This window comes from Narcine bancroftii, chromosome 1 (assembly GCF_036971445.1).
Source record: "Narcine bancroftii isolate sNarBan1 chromosome 1, sNarBan1.hap1, whole genome shotgun sequence".
NCBI lineage: Eukaryota > Metazoa > Chordata > Chondrichthyes > Torpediniformes > Narcinidae > Narcine > Narcine bancroftii.
Genome location: NC_091469.1, coordinates 385944407 through 385968534, shown reverse-complemented (window position 1 = coordinate 385968534; position 24128 = coordinate 385944407). Strand labels below are relative to the sequence as shown.

The 24128-nt window shown below is 37.7% G+C and overlaps 1 protein-coding gene across 4 annotated transcripts in view; it reads left to right on the top strand.

The window, feature by feature from the left end:
- tex10 (testis expressed 10) overlaps positions 1 to 24128 on the top strand; it is a 112608-nt gene that overhangs the window by 66049 nt on the left and 22431 nt on the right. For all 4 annotated transcript variants that reach the window (XM_069913588.1, XM_069913585.1, XM_069913586.1 and 1 more), the window contains exons 10-11: positions 4618 to 4706; positions 18119 to 18252. In XM_069913588.1, the coding sequence (XP_069769689.1) occupies positions 4618 to 4706; positions 18119 to 18252 (223 nt within the window). The remainder of the gene's footprint in view (positions 1 to 4617; positions 4707 to 18118; positions 18253 to 24128) is intronic.

The following is a 24128-nucleotide window of genomic DNA, read 5'->3' as shown; positions in this document are numbered from 1 at the left end:
TATCTATCTAACACTGTTTAAATATTTTTAATGAGGTTTCCTCTACTGCTTCCTTGGGCAGAGAATTATGCAGATTCACTCCTTTCTAGGAAATGTTTAAATTCAAGTTTATTATCGTCCAATTGTACAATCATCCAATTGTACATCTGATGAAACAGCGTTCTCTGGTCCTTGATGCAAATATACATACAGACTTAACTCACATACAGACAAACAATGCATATGTACATATATAAAAATAAATAAATTTTGTTTAATAAATAGTAGAGTCTCAGGGGGTTTGTATGAGCAGTGCATTTTAGACATTCATCAGTCTCACTGCCCGTGGGATGAAGCTGTACCTCAGCCTGGTGGTTCTGGCTCTGAATAGCTGATCTTCATCCTAAATCATCTCTCCAAAGCTTTTCAGTTAATATCTCACCTACCAGTGGAAACACATTTTCTGCTTCTCTCTATAGAAAAGAGAATGGTTGTTCATGCTCCACATTCAATTCTGTTTACAGAAATTATTTGCTGTTTAATTCTGTGCATTCTACTCAAACATGAGTATTTTGGATGTTAATTTCAAAAAGTCTGACTTACCAGGGTATCTGAAGTAGAACACAAAACTCCGTTTAGGAATTCAAATTATATTCAATGTGCTTTGATGAATTAACTGCTTAATTGGAACCCTAGGAAAGTTGGTATGGTGATAAGTGGAAAGTTTGTTCTTTATGTTATAATGGAATTATATAGTATTCAATGGTGTGCTGCATACAAGACGTAGTTTGTAATTTATTTTGAACTATAGGACAAAATTTTCTCTCTGCTATCTTAATTGTTGATTTCTGATTGATCCAGTCACTTGAGATTGTTCATTTTAAATGTATTATAATATTTTAACCTGTAGGTGGTAGTATTTTATTTATTTCTCTTCACCATCCAATGTTGTGGACAGATTTTCTTGGATACACTTATTCTTGTTGCCACACACAAATCAAGAAATTTGGAAGGAGAGTTTTCTAAGCTCCAAAGGATCTGATGAAGTCTGAAAGTATGTTTGATTATTTTGAAGCAGCTATTTTAATAGTATTATTCATGCTAACAAAGGGCCAATGTGTTTTGTGGACCTAGGGAGAATTGATGTTGACTGGTTCTGTTCAAGGCTTTCTATTATGAAAGGTACATTTCTGTATTAACCAAGTGGTGGTCAGAGAGGTTGTGTAGATGAGAGTAGTTTACTGGTCCCGTAGTTGTTGGCAGATTATGAATCAACAAATAGTGCTAGCTTTTTTATCAAAATTAATCTTAAGGTTCAATTCATTGAATGCATTTGACGTTGTTTTCAGGACACGGTGATCAGGTATATTGAGAAAGGATTAATTAATGAGAAATCATAGAGATTGATCCTTTGGTGAAAAGCTAATGGTCACTTTGCCTTAAAATTGTATCTTAAATAAAGGTGATTACATAGATGTGAAATGGCTGTTGCAGATGTGGAAATTAGATTATTTCTTTTTAAATTTAGGCATACAGCATGGTAACAGTCCCTTCCAGCCCATGAGTCCGTGTTCACTAAATATACCATTAACCTACATTCCCTTATGTTTTTGAAGGGTGGGAGGAAACCAGAGCACCCAGGGGAAGCACATGCATACATGGGGAGAAAGTACAAATTCCTTACAGACAGCACTGGGTCGCTGGCAGTGTAATGCATTGTGATAACTGCTCTGTTAATCATCCTGCCCTCGATGATGGTGGATCACGATGGCAGATATTCAAACATGGGTCGTAATTATTCAATGGATCAGCATTTTTATGAGGCAGAAAGATTTTGTACCAAGTGGCCCTATCTAAACAAACTGAAAGAAAACAAAACCTTTTGAAAATGCCTAACGTTTTGAAGAATTTTGGAAAATAATTTCCAAAAAATTAATTAAAATATTGAAATTAGGGAATGGGAATACATAAGTCAATCATATTAGGATGTTATGAGATCTGACAACAAAATAGCAAAAGAGAATCTTGATCCTTTAGACACTGACATAGGAGGATTGCCTTTGGCCAAATTTTTAGTTCCTGTTTTCAGTAGGAGGTAAAGTTGTACGAAAGATGACAAAGGAAGGGAAGAAGAAGGTCATTTACATTGTTCAATGTACAGACACACTGAAATTCTTGCATGCTACAGTCAAACAGGTACTTTATTTTTTAAAATTACCAACAATTAGGCTATGAATAGAAAAAAACTACAATAATTTACCTCTATATGGTACAGATCTAGTGCAAGTACACCAAAGTATACAAAAAAGTATTGAAAAAATAGGTGATAAGAAAATTTTCTCCATGATCGATATGCCTAAAATTAAAGAGAATAGGTTTATGGTAAGGAGTCAGAGGTTTGGAGGGGATCTGAGGAAGATTTATTTTTCACTCAGAGAATGATTGGAATTTGGAACAAATGCCTAAAGGGCTGATGTTAGTTAGAATTGAAAGTTTTTACTGATCTGTGCTATTTGAGTACAGCAGGATTGCAATGTGAATAAAACAAACAAAAGCCCTGACTTGGCCATGTATTTCCTTCATTAGAAGGACTGCAGCAGTTGAAGAAGATGGCACCTCCTTTCCTTCTCAAGGGCAGTTTGATGTGGACAATATTAATGTGAAATGGCTAATTCTTGGGAAGTAAAGCAATTAAATAGTTAACACCCTTCTTCAATCACTTTTTCGGTCCTATAATTTCAGCACAGACAATCCAATTGACCAAGTATTAATTTTAAAAGTTTGTTCACATCTGTAATTTATATCAACTCATAATTTGACTAGTGTCCAGGCCATCTCAATGCAGAACTATCTTGTATTAAAACTGTCAAACCAAAGAGGCAGAGTGCATTAATCATGACGTACAAATTTCTTACCCGATGACAATGAAGGGTTGACGTCAAAACATCTTTCTCTGGTTCAGTTGCCCAAATTGTAGCTGAATACAAATTCTTCAGGTTACATAAGAAATAGGAGCAAGAGAGGCCATCCGGCCCATCAAACATGATGAAGTACCCTCCACTGCTTCAATGGGCAGCAAATTACAAAGAATTAATAGAATACCATCTAGGAAAAACATTCCTCTTCATCTCCATCTTGAGTCTACCACCCTTGATCTTGATATTATGTCCCATAGTCTCCCCACCAATGGGAACAAATTGCCCATCTCTATCTTACCTATGCCTTTCATATTTTTATACATTTCTATAAGATTCCCTCTCATTCTTCTCTCAAGTGAGTACAGCCCCAGTCGACTCAATCTCTCATAGGCTAACCCCCTCATCTCTGTAATTAATTTGGTGAATTTCCTCTGGACCGCCTCCAAAGCCAGTACATTTTTCCTCAAGTAAGGATTAAGTAATGTTTCTCATCAAGAACTCTTTTTAGAATATTTTATTTAAGTTTTAAGAAAATACAGAATTTTGGACTCAATTAATATAATAATAATAATAATAGATTGAATACAAGATCAAAAAAAAAGGAGAGTCCCCTTCTCCCAGCACCCCCTCCCCAGATTTGAAAGAAAAGGGGACAGAGAGCAGGTAATAGAGGGAGATAAAAGAAAGAAATTGGCAAAGAAAAAGCAACATGAACAAGATTCTCAGAGTCACATCTTTTTAAAAGTATTAAATTTCTAATAAGGATTATACAAGTTAACAAATATCAAAATAAATTGTACAATCCAGGCATTTAAGTAATCTAAATAAGGTTGTCAAATTTTGATGAACATATTAAATCTATTCCTAAGACTATAAATAATCTTCTCAAGGGGAATACAACTTTTCACTTCCATGTTCAAACAATCAATGTGAAGTAGGGAATCTGATTTCTACATTACTGCTATACATTTCCTGGGTATTCCTAGTCAAGAACATTCATTTGTTCTTGAAGCTTCAATCGGGCAGGAAACAATGAAATGTTCCCAGTCAGGGAACCTTCTAAACATGTTGCTCCCCAGATTCTGCAACTCCTTGTGGCTGTTTCCGAGCACAAACATTGCCATCTTGGGCACAGACGCCCGTTGTTGCAGAATTTCATTTACAAACACTGTCGGCTCCTTTAACAGGTCGTTTAAATGGAGCATTAGGACTGGGCAGTTGAACCATTTGGAGCAGTACTATGTTTCCATTCTCCTGGGTCTGCACCAGTAGCATTGCTTCCAATTTGCTGCTGCCATCAGGACAGGTTCAAGAGCAGTTGCTATCCTTCAATCATCAGATTATTTATTACTGAAGATTTGTATTTCTGTATTTGCACAATCACTTTGTTGACTTTTCTTTCTTTGATTACATATGTCTTCCTCAGTAGTCTGCAGTTACCGATAAATAGTAATTCTACCTGCCCCGCAGGAGATAGAATCTCGGGGTTATATGTGATGTCAAGTGTGTTCATTGACAATAACTTTGAACTTCAACTATGCACATTTCTATTACCATTTGTCTTTTTCTAATGCTTGCCTTGATGTTGTCTTTGAGTCAAAAATGACATAAAGGTATTGATACCTTTGAATTGAGTTATAAGTAGTGATGCATTAATTCTGCATCTGTGGATAATACAAAATATGCAAAGTTCTTGATGCTGTCCCCTGTTTAATTTTAGGTCCTATTTTGGTGGATGGGGTCACTTATCTCCCAACAACTTGGTCACTGATGTGGATTACTTCAGTTTTCTATTTTCTACATTGACAGGTGCGAACAATTACATTTTCTTTCACTTGCATTTAAAATTTAAATCTTTTGTTTGCATTTAAAGGTTGGATTTTTAAAAAATCCTAGTTCGTAATTCTGGACTGAATTAATTATTTAATTGTCACGTGTATGAAAATAAATAAAATTGCTTTCTTTTTTGTGCGATCCAAGCAATCCATCACAGGGCAGATCATGCCATAATGACAAATAAATAAGTAAACAAATGAGATGGTGTTGGGAGTAGACTTTCAATATTCAATAGTGCAGGTTTGGAGAAAATTATACATTCATAATGCAGGGAATGGGGAAAAGTACATTTATAAAAGTAAGTGCAAGATTTCAGATGTATTGTCAGAGTACATACATATCATCACATATAACCCTGGCATCCTTTTTTCTGTGGACGAGGCAGAATTACCACTTAATGGTAGTGCAAAAAACCTCTACACAGTGTATACATGCAAACTAATGAAGAACTGTAAACTGATAATAAATGTAAACAAACTGACGATAAAAGCAGGAAAAAACTTCTTGAATGTGGAGTTTTATGTTCTCAGACATTTGTATCTTCTGTCAGACAGAGGGGTGGGGGAGAAGAAAGTATGATCGGGTTGAGAGGATTAATATTTTAGCAGCTTACCTGAGACAGTGGAGGAATAGATAGAGTCAGTGGGGGGAAGTTATTGTTTGTAATAGGTTTACTACTCAGTGCAATTTCTTGTCATTTTGGGCTGAGCAGTTCCTGTACCAGGCTGTGATGTTTTCATACAGTATACTTTTTATGGTATATCTGTAAAAGTTGTTCAAAGACCTTTTGGGGGGAGGTGGGGGGTCATGCCAAATTTCCTCAGGGTTCTGAAAAAATAGTTTGTGGTGTGCCGCCTTGGTTGTTACATCAATGTGATTAGACCGTAAGAGGTCATTAGTGATATATACTCGTAAGGACTTGAAGTTCTCCACCTCACGCCACAGATGTACAGTAAAACCCCTGTTATCCGGCACCTATGGGGATTGGTAGATGCTGAATAAGTGTATTTTCTGGTTGCTTGAGACTTGCATTGCCTAATACACCTGCATTTGGAATAAACTGTTTAAAAGACAAAAAAATACAAGCTTCACTTGTATGAATCTATCAACTTTAAAGCACTTTATTTTCAGTCACATTCTTTGAAAGCATTTTAACTGTTGCTGCATCTGCAGGTTCCTCCCCCTCCAATGAGCCGTGGAAAGACGAACAATAACATTGAGGATAATTAGCCACCCCTCCTTCCCCCTCCCCCACCAAGTTTACAGATAAAGCCTCTGACCAGGGCGACTGATTAAGCAGGGGTAAGGAGGCACTTTAAGAAAGTTACCCCAACAGTAAGTGGCATCAACCAGCTCTTCATCCTGGGTGACACTATTTTATTCAAACATAATTTATTCAAATTTTATTCATACAGCTGCTACAAGCAAAGTATGACCAAGGCACTAGCTGGCTGACTATTTGCTCTCATCTTCAGAGAACATTTACAGTGATAAACTTGTGTATTTTTTTTACCTATTTTGTTCTTATTTAATTTAATTTTTTTTCCTCAAAGTTTTTTGCTGGTTGCTTGAATTCCGGATACATGAGGTTTTATTGTAGTACTTTGGAGCCTATTAAAGGGTGAGGTTGTAGCAGCAAATCAATGGATAGGTTTGGTGGGATTTGGGTGGAATTAGTAAATGACTAGAATTTTGTGAATCGGATCCTTTCAATTACAGAGAAATTTTGCATACAAGGCATATTTGGGATACAGTTTGATTCTGACTGACTTGGAGGCAACTGTAATAGGGCCTGGGAGCTGTGGATCATCTTAGCCACAATCCTGCTAAATTGATACCCCTTCTACAATCCAAAATGCTAACTCCTTTGAAACGAGATACTCAGCCAAGGTTGCTCCATAACTGTCACCTCTCCTCTCAAGAAGGGAAAGGGTAACAGGTCTGTGGAAACATGACCATTTACAGTTTTTCATCAAGATTTTACACCATCCTAGTAGTGGCCGGTCGGGGAACTCCAGCCCGCTCCAGAAAAGTAAAAAAAAAGGATAGAGAAAAAGCAAAGGCACAAACATAAAAACCAAAACAAAGTGAAAGTAAACGTGTGGAGAAAATGACAGCGAAGAAAGAAAAACCAAAAACAACGGGAAGAAAAGAAGAAGGAAAGACATCGGAAGAAGAAGGTGAAGGCCTTACCTGTACGAGGAGGCCCGCCGTGGAGAGAGAAGCTCGCTCCCTGAGGTCAGTCGAAGCCTCGAATTCGGGACTACAAAAATGGCTCACAGAGCCAAACAAAAGTGCGCAACCGCGCATGCGCAAGACAAAAATAACACTGACGGGAGGGGGGACCAGCTGAGGAGTCGATTTCCACAGCTGAAACAGACAACTACAACACAACAGCAAGAGGAAAACATAGAAAATAACGAGAGCAAGAAAGAAGAGAGTAAAAATAAGAAATCGAAGAAACAACAGATGACCAACCCAGAGGAAGAAGACCAACATCAAGACACTTCTAATAAAAATAAGAAGACCAAAAATACCCAACAAAATAAGACAAACAACCCAACAAGAAAACCAGAAGAGGCAGAGGTAAAGGACACAGATCCTGGAGTGGACTCAGAAGAAGAGGAAGAACACGAAGAAATGGAAGATGAAGGGAAGGGCAAGTACATGGATATTTTTTTTTAAAGAATATATGGAAACATTAAAAGAATGGCAGTCACAAGAATTCAGTGAAATAAAAAGAAAAATAAAAAGTACAGAAGAAAAAGTGAATAGATTAGAGATGATCATGACAGATATAGGAAAAAGAGTAGACAAGGTGGAAGAACGAGAAACAGCCATAGAAATGGAAGTAGATGACTTAAAAAAGAAATTAGAAGAATCTGATAAAAAAGTTAAAGAGACACAAGAGCTGTTAGCTCAGAAGATAGATATAATGGAAAATTATAATAGAAGAAACAATATAAAGATGGTGGGCCTTAAGGAAGATGAAGAAGGCAAAAATATGAAAGAATTTATAAAAGAATGGATCCCCAGGGTCCTAGGAAGACCAGAATTACAGGAAGAAATGGAAATAGAAAGGGCACACAGAACATTAGCCCCTAAACCACAACCACAACAAAAACCAAGATCCATTCTAGCAAAATTCCTAAGATATACAACAAGAGAAAATATATTAGAGAAGGCAATGAAGAAAATAAGAGAAGACAAAAAACCACTGGAATACAAGGGTCAAAAAATTATTTTCTATCCAGATATAAGTTTTGAACTCCTGAAGAAGAGGAAGGAGTTTAATGCAGCAAAAATGACCCTATGGAAAAAAGGTTATAAATTTATGTTAAAATACCCAGCAGTACTTAAAATAGTTATTCCGGGGCAGCAAAACAGACTATTCTCGGATCCGGAAGAAACACGAAAATTTGCAGAACAACTACAAAACAGACAGAGAGATGAAGAGATGTAACAAGAACAAAAATGACAACAAACTAGAATGTGTGTATTTAGGTATGTGTGTGTGTGTAAATATATATGTATATATATATATTATATATTATATATATATATATATATTATATGTATATATATGTGTGTGTATATATATATGTATATATATGTGTGTGTATATATATGTGTGTGTATATATATATATGTATATATATGTGTGTGTATATATATATATTATATATATATATATATATTATATGTATATATATGTGTGTGTATATATATATGTATATATATGTGTGTGTATATATATGTGTGTGTATATATATATATGTATATATATGTGTGTGTATATATATATATGTATATATATGTGTGTGTATATATATATGTATATATATGTGTGTGTATATATATATGTATATATATATATATGTATATATATGTGTGTGTATATATGTGTATATGTATGTATATGTATATATATGTATATATATGTGTGTATATATATATATATATGTGTGTGTGTGTGTGTGTGTGTGTGTGTATGTATCTAAGAAGGGAAAGAAAGGGAATAAAGGAAGTAAGGAGGGAATTAAGAGAGTGACCTTTGTTATATATGAAGATTAAAATCTTTTCTGTGGGGGGCTGGGTGGGAAAGAATTACAGTCACTGTGAAATCAGTTGATGCTTGCGAGTGAATTTGCAAATCCAAATGGAGAGGGGAGATGTGGTTGCTCGACAAGGGACAAAGGGCAACTCAGAAAGGGGAGGGACTATTGGGCTTAAAGGAATTTTAGATATGAGAACAGTGGAAATATTTATGTTTTAGAAATGTTGTCTTATAATGTGTTCAAAAAAAGAAAGCAGAAATGGATAAGAAGGGAAGGTGGTGATGAGGAAATGGAAAGATAAACAAAGTATGAAATGGCTATGTTGAACTATATGACTTTAAATATTAATGGAATACATAACCAAATCAAAAGGAAGAAACTATTAAATTTACTGAAAAAAGAAAAAAATTGATGTAGCATTCGTACAAGAAATACATCTAACTGAAGTGGAACACAAGAAATGAAAGAGAGATTGGATAGGACATGTAACAACAGCATCATATAATTCAAAAGCCAGAGGAGTAGCTATATTAATCAATAAAAATGTACCAATCAAAATAGAAGAGGAAATAATAGATCCAGCAGGGAGATATGTAATGATAAAATGACAGATATATTCAGAATTTTGGAATTTACTCAATGTATATTCATCTAATGAAGAAGATCAAAAATTTATGCAAGATATCTTTTTGAAGATAGCAGACATGCAAGGGAACATACTAATAGGAGGGGATTTTAACCTTAATTTGGACTCAAACATGGATAAAACTGGAAAAAAAACTAACAGAAAGAACAAAGTAACCAAATTTATAATTAAATCGATGCAAGAAATGCAACTTTTGGATATATGGAGGAAACAACATCCAAAGGAAAAGGAATATTCATATTATTCGGGCAGACATAAAACATAGTCAAGGATAGACCTATTCCTGTTATCAGCCCCCATTCAAGGGAGAATTAGGAAAACGGAATATAAAGCTAGACTATTATCAGACCACTTACCCCTGTTATTGGCAATAGAGCTAGAGGACATCCCACCAAGAATGTATAGATGGAGATTAAACTCCATGCTACTTAAAAGACAGGATTTTAGAGAATTAATTGAACGACAAATTAAAATGTACTTTGAAATATATACGGAATCAGTGAAAGGTAAGTTTATACTATGGGACGCAATGAAAGCGTTCATCAGAGGGCAAAAAATAAGTTATGTAACTAAGATGAAGAAGGACTACAATCGGGAAACAGAACAGTTGGAAAGCGAAATAACAAATATAGAAAAAGAATTACCAATAAAGGAAGATACAACTAAAGGAAGAGAATTGGCAGATAGAAAAATAAAATATTAAACACTACAAACATATAAGGTGGAGAAGAACATAATGAAGACAAAACAGAAATATTATGAACTAGGAGAAAAAACGCACAAAATTCTAGCGTGGCAGCTTAAGACAGAACAAACTAAAAGAATGGTAATGGCATTAAGGAAAAAGGACAAGCAAATTACATGTAATCCAACGGAGATCAATGAAAACTTCAGGGAATTCTACGAGCAACTATATCAAACTGAAAACGAAGGGAAAGAAGACAAAATAGATGAATTTTTAACTAAAATTGAACTACTGAAATTACAAACAGAGGAGCAAAATAAATTAATAAAACCATTTGAAATAGTAGAATTACAGGAGATAAAAAAAAACTACCGAACAATAAAACACCAGGAGAGGATGGATTCCCAATAGAATTCTATAAAACATTTAAAGACTTATTAATTCCTCCCCTTCTGGAAGTAATCAACCAGGTTGATAAAACACAAAGCATACCAGATTCATGCAAAACAGCAATAATTACAATAATACCAAAGACAGGGAAAGATCCACTTGCACCAGCGTCATATAGACCAATATCTTCACTTAACACAGATTATAAGATAATAGCTAAACTATTAGCAAACAGATTAGCCGACTATGGACCAAAAATAGTAAATCTAGACCAAACTGGGTTTATTAAAAAAAGACGAACAACAGACAATATCTGTAAATTTATTAACTTAATTCATGCAGTAGAAGGAAATAAAACTCCAACAGTAGCGGTTGCTTTAGATGCAGAGAAGGCCTTTGACAGAGTAGAATGGAATTATTTATTCAAAGTACTACAAAAATTCAGCTTACCAGAGAAATATATTAATTGGATTTCTTCTTTCTTTCTTTGTTATATAAGGGGCCATTGGCGAAAGTAACAGTAAATGGATATATATTGAACCAATTTAACTTAAGCAGATCAACAAGGCAGGGATGTCCACTATCTCCCTCACTGTTTGCGTTAGCTATAGAACCACTAGCAGAACTGATAAGAACAGAAAATAAAATAAAAGGGATAAAAATAAAAGAGAAGGAATATAAAATCAGTCTATTTGCAGATGACGTTATAATATACTTAACAGAACCAGAAATATCAATAAAAGAATTACATAGGAAATTGAAGGAATATGGAGAAGTGTCGGGGTATAAAATCAACACAAATAAAAGTGAAGCAATGCCAATGAATAATGCGGATTTCTCAAAGTTTAAGAAAGAATCACCATTTAGATGGCAAACGCAAGCAATGCGATACCTAGGTATACAACTAAATAAAAACCTCGGCCATCTATATAAACTCAATTACCATCCATTAATGAAAAAATTAGAGCATTGGAAAGACTTACCACTAACACTGATAGGAAGGATAAACTGTATTAAAATGAACATTTTCCCAAGGATACAATACCTATTTCAGTCATTACCAATATGCCTAACAGAGAAATTCTTCAAGGAGTTAAAGAAAATAATAAGGAAATTTTTATGGAAAGGGGGATAACCGAGGATAGCACTAGATAAATTAACAGAATGGTACAAACAAGGAGGCTTACAACTACCAAACTTTAAAAATTATTATAGAGCCGCACAAAAACCTATCAGATTTTTATCAAACAAGGGAAAAACCAGATTGGACCAGATTAGAACTAGATAAAATAGGGGAGAAGATACCTGAACATATACTATATAAATGGGATGAAAAATTGGTACAACGTAAGAATTCACCGGTATTGCATCATCTGCTCAACATTTGGAAGAAGATTCATGTAGAAAGGAATAAAACAAATTACCAACTACAAATATATAAGGTGTTAAAACTAATATTGACGTAAAATCAGCTAATCCCTTTCACAATAGATAACCTTTCCTTTAGAGAATGGGAGAGAAAAGGGATCAAAAGAATAGAAAATTGTTTTTTGGGAAATAATTATTATCCTTTGAACAAATGAAGGATAAATATAATATAACTCACGATACAATGTTTGCATACTACCAACTGTAATCCTACTTGAAGGACAAATTGAGAAACATTCTGAGGTTACCAGAAGGAAGCAATTTTGAATATGTGATTACAGACACAATGATAATCAAAAAATTTGTAACAAACATGTACATCAAACTGCAAGAAAAGGAGAACGAGGAAACAAATGGTAAACCGAAACAAAAATGGGAACAAGATCTAAACATAAAGATAAAGAATGAAACATGGGAGAAGCTATGCTCCGGAACTATGAGAAACACAATAAACACGAGGTTATGCATGATACAATATAACTGGATACACAGGCTAGACATCACACCTCAAAAATTAAATAAATGGGACTCAACAGTATCAGACAGGTGTTTTTGCTGTAAAAATGAAACGGGAACAACAATTCATGCAATTTGGACATGTGAGAAAGTGAAAAAATTTTGGGAAGATCTAAACCAGATATTAAATAAAATCACAAAAAGCAATATACCAAAAAACCCAGAGATCTTCCTCCTAAGTAATATAAGAAACAAAGAATTTGGACTCGATTTGGATGGAGCACAAAAAAGATTTGTTATGATAGCCCTAGCTGTAGCGAAAAAATGTATTATGTCAACCTGGAAATTAGAAGACAACTTGAGAAAACAACAATGGTACATAGAAATGAATAAATGTATTCCATTAGAAAAAATAACATATAATTTAAGAAATAATATTGAAATATTTGAACAAATATGGAAGCCATACATGAAACACAATAGAGAAAACCTACCGTGGACTTCCACCACCTAAAATGACAGAAGGAGAAGACAACGAAAAGAACTGACTCAGTAAAATTTCTTGTTTATTTTTATTAAGTGACAACATTGTTTAACGGGTTTAATGTATCTTATTGATTGAACTTTAAATAAATGGGAAAGGGAGTGAGGGAGGGAGGGAAGGGAGGGGGGAAAAGGGGGAGAAAACAACACTGTATATATTTAAGAAGGAAAATGTCTGTATGTATCTTGGTCAATATGGTTTACAGTGTGAAAAATAAAAAAATTAAAAAAAAAATTTACACCATCCTAACTTTGATAAGGTTCCCCATACAAGACTCATTCAGAAAGTAAGGAGCGATAGAATCCAAGGAGGCCTTGCTTTCTGGATACAGAATTGGCTTGATCAGAGAAGACAGAAGGTTGTGGATGGTTTGTATTGTAACCAATGGTGTTCTTCAGGGAGCTATTCTGGGACAACTCTTTGTTATTTTTCTGAATGATCTGGATATGGAAGTAGAAGTGTGTGGGTGAGTAAGTTTTGCTGATGATAGGAAGGTTGGTGGTGTTGTGGATAGTTGCCAGAGATTACAGAAGAACATTGATAAGATACAGAAATGGGCTGAAAAGTGGCAGATGAAGTTTAACCCAGAAAAGTGTGAAGTGATTGATTTTGGTTGGTCAATTTTCAAAGTAGAATACAATGCTAATGGGAGGACTCTGAGCAGTGTGGATGAACTGAGAGATATGGGGTCCGTGTCCAGAAGACACTCAAAGCTGCTGCACAGGTTGATTGCCTCATTTTAAAACCCATATGCAGGTGCTCCTCCACTTACAATGGGGCTGCGTTCCGCAAACACATTGTAAGTCAAACAAATCGTGTTGTTAAAGAATACTGCTTTGTGCGGCTAACTCCCCACAGCTTTCAGAAATCCTGGCAGTTTCAATGAATTCCCCTCCTTTCAGATCATCCAACAAGATTTTCAAAAATATGTTTTTAAAAACAACTTTTAGCTTATTATAATGCCAAAACTATTAATAAAAATAATTATGATATTTTTTATTTATTTCATCATTACATAACTAAACAACTGTATTTCTTAATGGGATCAGTGTGGGGACTTATAGTGGGCTATCAGGAGAGAGCGGGGCAGTGGAATCAGTGTGGGGACTGATATAGTGCTGTCGGGAGAGAGTGGGGCAGTCGGATCAGATTGGTAACTACTACAGCGCTGTTGGGAGAGAGTGGGGACTGACACAGTGCTGTGTGGAGAGGGTGGGGCAATGAGATCCGTTTGGGGACTAATACAGTGCTGTTGGGAGAGAGTGAGGTAGTGGGATCAGTGTGGGGACTGATACAGTGCTGTGTGGAGACTGATACAGTGCTGTGTGGAGAGGGTGGGGCAGTCGTATCAGTTTTGGCTAGGCTGTATTAACAGCCTAGCCAAAATTTGAAGTACAGTACAGATTTTATCATTATAAGTCCAACCATCGTAAGTCAGGACCACCTGTATTGTGTTGGCCTTCATTAAATGTAGGATAGAGCTCAAGAGCCATGAGGTAATGTTGCAGCTGTACAGCTGTTAGACCCCGCTTCGGGTCTTGTTCTGGTCCTCACACTACAGGAAGGAAGGAGGTGGATGCAACAAAGAGAGTACGGAGGAGATTTACAAGGATGCTGCCTTGATTGGAGATCATGCCTCAGGAACGTGATCTTTTCTTCTTAGAGCGACGGAGGATGAGAGGTGACATAATAGAGGTGTATAAGATGACGAGAGGCATTGATCGTGTAGCTGGCCAGAGATTTTTTTTCCCCAGGGCTGAAATGGCTAACACAAGGAAGCAGTATTTTAAGGTGCTTGGGAATAAGTACAGGGAGGATGTAAGTTTTTTGCGTGGAGAGTGGTGGGTGCATGGAATGCACTGCTGGCAATGGTGGTGAAGGAAGAAGGTACAATAGGATCTTTTAAGAGTCTATTAGGTGGGTACATGGAATTGAGAAAAATGGAGAGTTATGCAGTAGGGAAATTCTAGGTATTTGTTAACGTAGGTTATTGGGTTGGCACAGCATTAACTAGGCCAAAGGGCCTGTACTGTGCTGTAGATTTCTATGTTCTATTTTAAATGTAATACTGCCCTTTTGCTTGGTCCAAATTCTGGAATTCTCTATCCACCTCCATCTTTACCAAAAGGATTGCAGCGGTTCAGGGAAGAGGGTCAATACCAGGTACTTGAGGCTGATCGGGAGAGGCAATAAATTCTGGCTTTGCTAGCAATGCTTGCACTCTCCAGTCAAAATATGTTCTCAATCCCACTTGATAGCAAACCGCTAGAATCTGGAGCAAAATCAGAATCCGAATTTATTGTCATGAACATGTTGTCATGAAATTCGTTGTGCTATAAATTACATTTTTTTAAAAATTAGAGCAAAGGAAGAGAAAAGTCTGATGGATGGAGGGGAAGAAGCTGTTTTTGTAAAATTGGGTGTTCATCTTCAGGCTCCTGTCCTCTTTCCCGATAGTATCGGTGAGAAGAGGGCATGGCCTGGGTGATGGGGACCTTAATGAAAGAGGCTGCTTTCTTAAGACATCTCTTCTTATAGATGTCCTTAATTAAGTGGACCACTGGCCAAGTTCTTCATGATTGTGTCAACATGATAGTCTCAGGATAGATCTGAAATATTGACTCCAAGAAATTTGAAGTTTCTTCCCCTCTCCAGTGCTGACCCCTCGATGGGGACTGGTTTGTGTTCTTCTCAGTTTCCCCTTCCTGAAGTCCACAATCATTTCCTTAGTTTGACTGACGTTGAGTACAAGTTGTTGTTGTGACTCCACTCAACGAGCTGATCTATCTCCCATGCGCTTACTCATTGCCATCTGTGATTCTGCTGATGATCATAGGTTCATTGGCAAATTTGTAGATGGCATTTGAATTGTGCCTGGCCACACAATCATGGGTTTAGAGAGAGTGGAGCAGTGGGCTAAGCACGCATCCTTGAGGTGCGCCTGTGTTGATTGTTAGTGAGGAGGTACAGTGTTACCAGGGTGCCCAGATGGAAAATAAGGTGGTGTTCCTCCAATCTGCAACTGGTCAGGGTGGGACAGTTCATAAGGCCGTGGACAGACATGTGAGCATGGGGGTGTGACTCAGAATTGAAATGGTTGGTTACTAGGAGGTGACTCAGAATTGAAATAGCATTCTTCAGCCAGATGGTATTAACATTGACTTCTATGCTTTCTGTTAACTATCTTGCCTCTTCTTTCCCCTTCCCCTTTCCAATTTTTCCAGTTCTCCGCTCCCTTCCCCTTCCACCCACCAAGCCATTCTCCACCTCCCCTCCAGATTGTACTATCCCCTCCCTCCCTTCTCCAACTATCACTTCCTGCCTTTCCCTCCCCCCCCCCCCCCCCACCATCCTTTTGTTCGGACGCCCACTGACACTCTCATGCCTTGATGAAGGGCTCAAGCCCTAAACATTAGTTGAATATGGTCCAGTCCACCAATTCAAAATGGCCCTACAGGCTCTCCTTCGCCTCCCTCAACCATACTTTCACTATATTCACCACTGGTGCTGTAGTCCTCCCTCTGCTGAACTGAACTCAGAGGGTCTAATAGCATCTGTGGGAATAAAAGAATTGTAGGCGTTTCGGGATGGAACCCTTCAACAAGACAATCAGAAGTAAAACAGGAAACTCTGCAGACACCATGGTTGAAGTAAAAACACAATGCTTGAAATCTCAGCAGGTCAAACAGTGTCCTTAATAGAGCAAAAATAAAGATACCTAACCAACGTTTTGAGTCGTTCATCAAGGTATGGACAAAATGTGGGCAGGTGCCCAAATAAAATGGTGAGGGTCAAGGGGTGGAGCACACTCCCACAGGCAGGAGGTAATAGATGAATAAGGGAGGGAAGGCACACCTGCAAACAAGGGGAGGGGGAATGGTTACGTGAATGGAGAGGGAAGGGAGTGGAGAGCAGGAGAAAAGATGACAGAGGAATGGAGAAGAGAGAGGAGATGGAGGCAATTGTCCTGCATGCTGCCCATTGGTTAACTAAGCAAGAGATTCTAACGTTGTTGAGTAAAAGAAATCTAAACTGTTCTGAATCTTCTATTGTTTAAATTTGTGATATCTGATAAATCCAAATTATTAAACACTGCCATCTATGTATTTTACCAATTTCTATCAAATTACCACTGTTTACATTGCTGAGAAGTAAATAGACAATGTCCTAAAAGAGATTGTGCATCTTAAATTAGAATAGATGTCATTGCTTTTCGGTGCATCTTTCACAACAGAAAACCAAAATTTGGAACAAGTCTCTTGTATAATATCAAAACAGAGTTTTGGATTTGTATGAAAGTGAAGGGTAACCAACACTTTGAGCCTGAGCCCCTCTGCAAGGGTATGAGCAAAAAACACCAGGCTTTTGAATAAAAGGTGAAGAGATGAAGGGGTGAGGACAGGGGTACAGGCTCACAGGTAAGGGGTCATAGGTGGACTATGGTGGGGAAGGTAGAAGAGTTAACAGCTGAGGTGATGGGGAGGGGGTAGTTCTCTGAATGGAGAAGGAAAGGGGAAGGGAATGCAGAAAAGGAGATACAGGGACAGGGAAAGAGAGAGAAGACTTGGGGTAGGGGTTTAATAGAACCTGGAGAAATCAATGTTAATGCCATATGGTTGGAGAGTGACCAAATGAAATATTAGGTGCTGTTCCTCTAATTTTCAGGTAGTGTCAGTATGGCGGTGCATAAAGTTATGGATAGACGTGAGGGTGTGGAAATGGTGTGTGGAATTAAAATGGTTGACCATTTGTAGGTCCCCTATTAAGGCAGCAGACAGAGCAAATGTGCTCAACAAAATGATCTTCCAGAGTGGGTCCAGCCTCTCTGATGTCGAGGAGGCCAAAAGAAAGGCATTCTAATCTGACCCATAAAATTGGATTTTTCCACTTGGCAGCTGAAGAGATTTGTGCCCCTGAATTCTATCATAGTGATTTTCCTTGTTATTTCATGGTTATTCCATGATGCAATGAGTTGAGTGGACTAATATAGATGTACTAAAGGAGTTACAAAATTAATTCTCCATGACAATTTTTGAAGTAAACTTTCATCAATTTTCCACATGATTTTCCATAGATAACCAAAATGGTCTCGGGTTTTATAAATAAGTTTTACTAAAGAGGTTATGGAAAATGTGGTTTATCATTATTTCTTTCCTGATCATATTTTTTTCATTACAGGATTCTCAGGAGAAGAATTGACTTGGCTTCAGAACAGCAGTGGTAATCCTCATATAAGCCAGTCTCAGTTTTCATCGATCCGTCTGTACGTGACTGATCTAGACCAGTTTGTTCACCACTGGGAGTTAACTGAGGTAATTTATTATGTTTTGCAGAAATGCTTTACAAAATGATAGTTGACATTGTCCGCAAACTGTTGATGTCAAGATATAGCAATAGGATCTATGGCATGGTGACATTTAAATCTTAAAGACAGTACCTCGTTTTAAGTCCGTCTATAGGACAAAATTCTAAACTGTACTCTTCAAAAGATTTGAAAAGTGATAGTTCCACTGAATAAGGCATGGAATTTTTCTAAACAATTCTCTGTTACTATCCAGCTAAATTATAACAGATATTGGAACATAACATAAAAATCATGTTGTGAATATATTTTGTGAATGATCTGCAATATGTCTGAGAAATCCTGTCATTTCAGAAGATTGAACTGTTTGGTTAATAGAACCATAGAACAATACTGCACAGAAACAGACCCTTTGCCCCTTATAGTCCATGACGAACTGCTATTCTCCCTAGTGTCACTGACCTGCACCCTGACCATAGCCCTCTATACCCCTCCAATTCATGTACCTGTCCAAATACTTCTTACAAATTAAAATCAAACCTGTATTTACCACCTCAGCTTCTGAAGAAGCTCCCCCTCATGTTCCCTTTAAGCCTTTCCCCTTTCACCCTTAACCAACGACCTTTGGTTTGTATCTCACCTACCCTCAGTGGTTAAAGCTTGCCTACATTTACCCTGTCTATCCCCCTCATAGTTTAAAATAACTATCAAATCTCCCCTCATTTTTCTAGGCTCCAGGGTATAAAGTCCTAACCTGCTTAACTTTTCCCTGTAACTCTGTTCCTGAAGTCTAGGCAACATCCTAGTAAATTTTCTCTGCACTTTTTCAATCTAATTTATAGCTTTCCTGTAGTTAGGTGACAAAAACTGCACACATTACTCCAAATTTGGCCTCACCAATGTCTTGTACAATTTTACTATAACATCCCAACTCCCATACTCAATACTTTGATTTTTATGAAGGCCAATATGCCAAAAGCTCTCTTTATCACCCTATCTGCCTGTGATGCCACTTTCAGCGAATTATGTATCTGTATGCCCAGATCCCTCTTCTACCTGACTCCTCAGTGGCCTAACATTTACTGTATTGTCCTTTCTTGGTTTGACCTTCTAAAATGTAACCCTTCACACTTGTCTGCATTAAATTCAATTTGCCGTTTTGTAGCCAATTTTTCCAGTTGGTCCAGATCCTCGTGCAAGCTTTGAAAGTCTTCCTCGCTGTCCACAATATCTCAAATCTTTGTATCATTTGGAAATTTGCTGATCCAATTTACCACATTATCATCTAGATCACACATGTCAAACTCTGGCCCGCGGGCAAAATTTGGCCCGCGATATAATTATATTTGGCCCGCAAGATCATTTCAAAAATGTATTAGAGGTGGCCCGCTGGCCGCCGCCCCAGTATAGCGCATGCACAGTAATACTACAAATCCCAGAATGCATTGGCGTCAGTCCGTTAATCGCCCCCACCTCCTCTGTTTACGTTGCAGGGTCTCACCGTGGACTCTGGTTTTGGGGCCTGGCCGGTGTTGGGGAAGCCAAGGCCGCTTCCCAGCGCCCGGAACCAGAGGCCTCGGGCTTGACCTCGCCAGGACCGTTGCCCACTCCACCTCCCTGCCGCAGGCCGACCCGCGACTCATGGTGACGGGGCCGCTGATCCCCCGAGATGCCGCCCTGCAGCGAGAGCCGATGCCCCCGCACTGTCGTGTCCCCCCGCCCGCCCCCCCACCGCAGCGCGGCCTGGCCGGTGTCAGGGGAAGCCAAGGCCTCTTCCCAGCGCCCGGAACCGGAGGCCTCGGGCCTAACCTCGCCAGGACCGTTGCCCACTCACCCTCCCTGCCGCAGGCTGACCCGCGACTCACGGTGATGGGGCCGCTGATCCCCCGAGATGCCGCCCTGCAGCGAGAGCCGATGCCCCCGCACTGTCGTGTCCCCCCGCCCGCCCCCCCCACCGCAGCGCGGCCTGGCAGGTGTCAGGGGAAGCCAAGGCCGCTTCCCAGCGCCTGGAACCAGAGGCCTCGGGCCTGACCTCGCCAGGAGCGTTGCCCACTCCCCCTCCCTGCCGCAGGCCGACCCGTGACTCACGGTGACGGGGCCGCTGATCCGCCGAGATGCTGCCCTGCAGCGAGAGCCGATGCCCCCGCACTGTCGTTGTCCAACCCGATCGCCCGCAAACCCCGCCCTCCCGCACACAGGCCTGAGTAGTATTATGAACTTTAATCTCAGGATAAAACGATCTTCCAATAGTTTCATGTCACAGTGATAAATATATTCCTGGTTAAAAGTGGTCCTGCACCTGGATACAAGCTCATTAGGCATAAAACTTGAAAAGTGTGTAAATCAAAGGATATCTGTACCAATGGAAAAAGGGCATGGCAAATAACCCTGCTAGAGTTTATGCCCACAATCAGTCATCCATTTGATTGTTTCAGGAATCATGTTATTCTCCCACATTCTCAATAGCCCTCAGATTTTACTATTCGACCACACACTAGCAACATTTGACAAATCCTCTATAGAGAAATATTATTTATTGAATATTTTATTTCTCATTTGTTAATGCTTCTGGAAAGAGTTTATCCAAAACTATTATTAAACATTTATTTTAATAAGAAAAAGTTTAACATTACATATGTTGAAAGAAGAGAAAACTTGCAGATGTTGTTGAAAATTTTCAATAAATATTTAGTTCGGCCCTCGACTTAGTCCAAGTTGTTAATTTTGGCCCTCTGTGAATTTGAGTTTGACATCCCTGATCTAGATCATTGATATAGAAAACAAACAACTATGATGCTGTCACAAAACAATGAATTTTATGACTTGTTCTTGACAATAAATCCTGAATCTGATATTAGTGCATTACTATCATGTGTTTGATATTTAATGTAAATCAGTGGTTCTCAACCTTTTTCTTTCCACTCACATACCACTTTAAGTAATCCCTACACCATTGGTGCTCTGTCATTAGTAAGGGATTGCTTAAGGTGGTATGTGAGTGGGAAGGGAAGGTTGAGAATCATTGCTCTAGACCCAGTTGTTACTGAAATATTTTGCTTGAGAAAAATTCTCATTGGCCCATTTCCTTTGGAGTTATGAAACCGTGCACATAACGAGTCAATTAGGTATGATAAAAATAGTGGTTTTCAAACTTTTTCTTTCCCCCCACATACCACCTTAAGCAATCCCTTACTAATCACAGAGCACCTATGGATTAGGGAATACTTAAAGTGGTATGTGAGTGGAAAGAATAAGGTTGAGAACCATTGAGGTAAATTATTCATTTTAGTTACCATTTATTGATGAATTTGAACATTCTCATGGATTATTAATCTCCTAAAATAAACAAATGCTGCCATTCTCTTGAATGAGTTATCCGGCATAAACATTTTCAGTGGGGACCACAGCACATTTAAGTAAAAGCCTTGTTTTCTTTTTATTTCGCTTAACATAAATATTTTTGGTTTTTATGTAGTTGGTAGAAGAGAGAGATATAGAAGAACAGAAGAAAGCAATACTTGATCACTTCACAGGGGAAGTGGGCCCATAAATTTTGAGCAGAGTCCTCAGCTGAGGTGGGGGGGGGGGGGTGGTGGCAAGGGGTAATGGCCAAAAAAAGGTTGAGAATGACTGATCTACGATAAGCAGCCAGAATCTGAGTCTAAATTTGGGGTTAAGTTAAATACAAAGACATTTTTCTAATATGGTGGACATCTGAAACGTTCTCACAATCAAAAACTAGAATGTGGTTTTCTTGAAATTTTCAGAATTATTGGTTGAGGATTTCATAGATTATAAATAATTGTGCATAGTTGTATAAAGGGTGCTGCAGAGTCAAGCTGCTGAGTAGCCCATTCCGCTTTTGAGTTTACTGAATCCACAGGACCAAGCTAGAACAATTGAATTGGAAGTTGGAGTGCAGTAATTTTACTGTATGTATTAACTTGTATATTATTTTTCCTTCATTTTAAGATGTGACATCTCTTCTTTAATCAGGCCCCTCACGTTTCCCATGCAAGCCACTAATCTGATTAATTTATTTGGTATTGAGTTGTCCAACCGCATTAAGAACTAGTACAGCAATTTCCATAATGAGAAGCTGGAGGGACTCAGTGGGTCAGGCATTATCCTGAATAAAATGTCCCAACTTGAAACGTTGCCTGACCTGCTGAGTTCTTCCAGCTTCTCATTGTTTCCTCAATATTCCAGCATCTGCAGTGTTTGTGTTTCTCCGCAGCACTTTCCATCCTCGCTTCAAATTTGGTGAGGACTGCAATTATTTATAGCAGATTGGACTGCATTTAAATGTGTGTCTGTGTATATGTGTGTGCAGTTGAGTAGGAGAGCTAGTGAGTGTATGATTATGATCTGAAGATGTTTGCATTCTGAATGTGATTCTTTTTTTAATTTTTTAAAATTTTTCACACTATGAACCATATTGACCAAAATACGCATAAACATTTCCCTCTTGAATATACACAGTGTCATTTTCTCCTCTTTTTCCCACCTCCCTTCCCTCCCTCCTTCCCACCCCCCTCCCCACCCACTAAACGTTCAACCTATATGATACATTAAACCCATAAGACAATGTCATCACACAATGAAAATAAACAAGAAAATTGTGTCTTCCACTTTTACATACTGGGTCAGTTCATTTTGTCTTCTTCTCATTCTGTCATTTTAGGCGGTGGAGGTCCGCAGTAGGACTTCTCTGTTGTGTTCCATGTACGGTTCCCAAATTTGTTCGAATGCTGTGATGTTATTTCTTAAATTATATGTGATTCATTATAGAGGTTTCTTTTCCCCTTGAGCTGTCTCCCAAGTGTTTTTTAAACCCTTGATCTGAAGTTCTCTTGTTAACAACAACTACCCAAGCAGCAATGATTCTTGCTAACATAGTTCTGTTAAATCCATTTACTTAAACATGATGTAAGGATCACCTTTCAGAATATATTTTCTGTTGAAAAAGCGAGCCCCAAGGACTGAGACCCTGGCTTTGAAGCTCCGCTTTATCAACCAATGTATCACATGAATAGCAAAAATTAAAAATTTAGATAAAGTTTCAGACCTTGATATCTTTACGTCAGTCAGCATTAAGAGAGATTTCTATTATGTATTTATATTTGATTATGGGTTACTTAATAACAATTAATTTTCATAGATGTTTCTCACATTTGCTTTTCAAAAGTTATCATGGAAATGCTCACATAATTAGAAGTCTAACCGTTCTGCTCAATATAGATTTGTGATCAAATTTTAAAACTGTACAATCCTAATGCTTAGGTTTTGATTGAAGCCTATAAATCATATTGCTAGTTATAAATGAACCAAAACAAGTAATTTAGAGAACCAAGATAAATATAAAGATGATATCAAACTGGACGCACGGTGATGCAAAGAAGATTTGCTTGGTTGATGCTGACTGAAAATGTAGATAATTGTATGTATTTGAATTTGGAAGTTTCATGTTGCTGAGAATAAGAATAGCCATAAATGTAATCACCAGAAATATTATCATAATTGTGTTTTTAAGTGATTTGGTGTTCAGATACTCGATGTAATAAAGTTTATTTTCTTCAGTTTCTTTATTAAGTGACTCAAGGCCACAAAAGCTTCACATTTTGGATATACAAAACATCATTTTGTATAGAAGTGAAATGGAACATTACTAATCTGTGGAACTGTTTACTTTTAATGTGCTAATATTTGTACCAACAATTTCTTTTTTAATCCACAATAACAAACATTCTGTGTGTCTTAATGTATTTTTTTAAAGGAAATGTTCAGAATCATTTGGTCAGCAGGTTTACAAACATAAAGTAAAATTTGCCATTTGAAATTATTTGTATGAATGTTTCAAGATCTCAAAAGCCTATGGGAATTTAG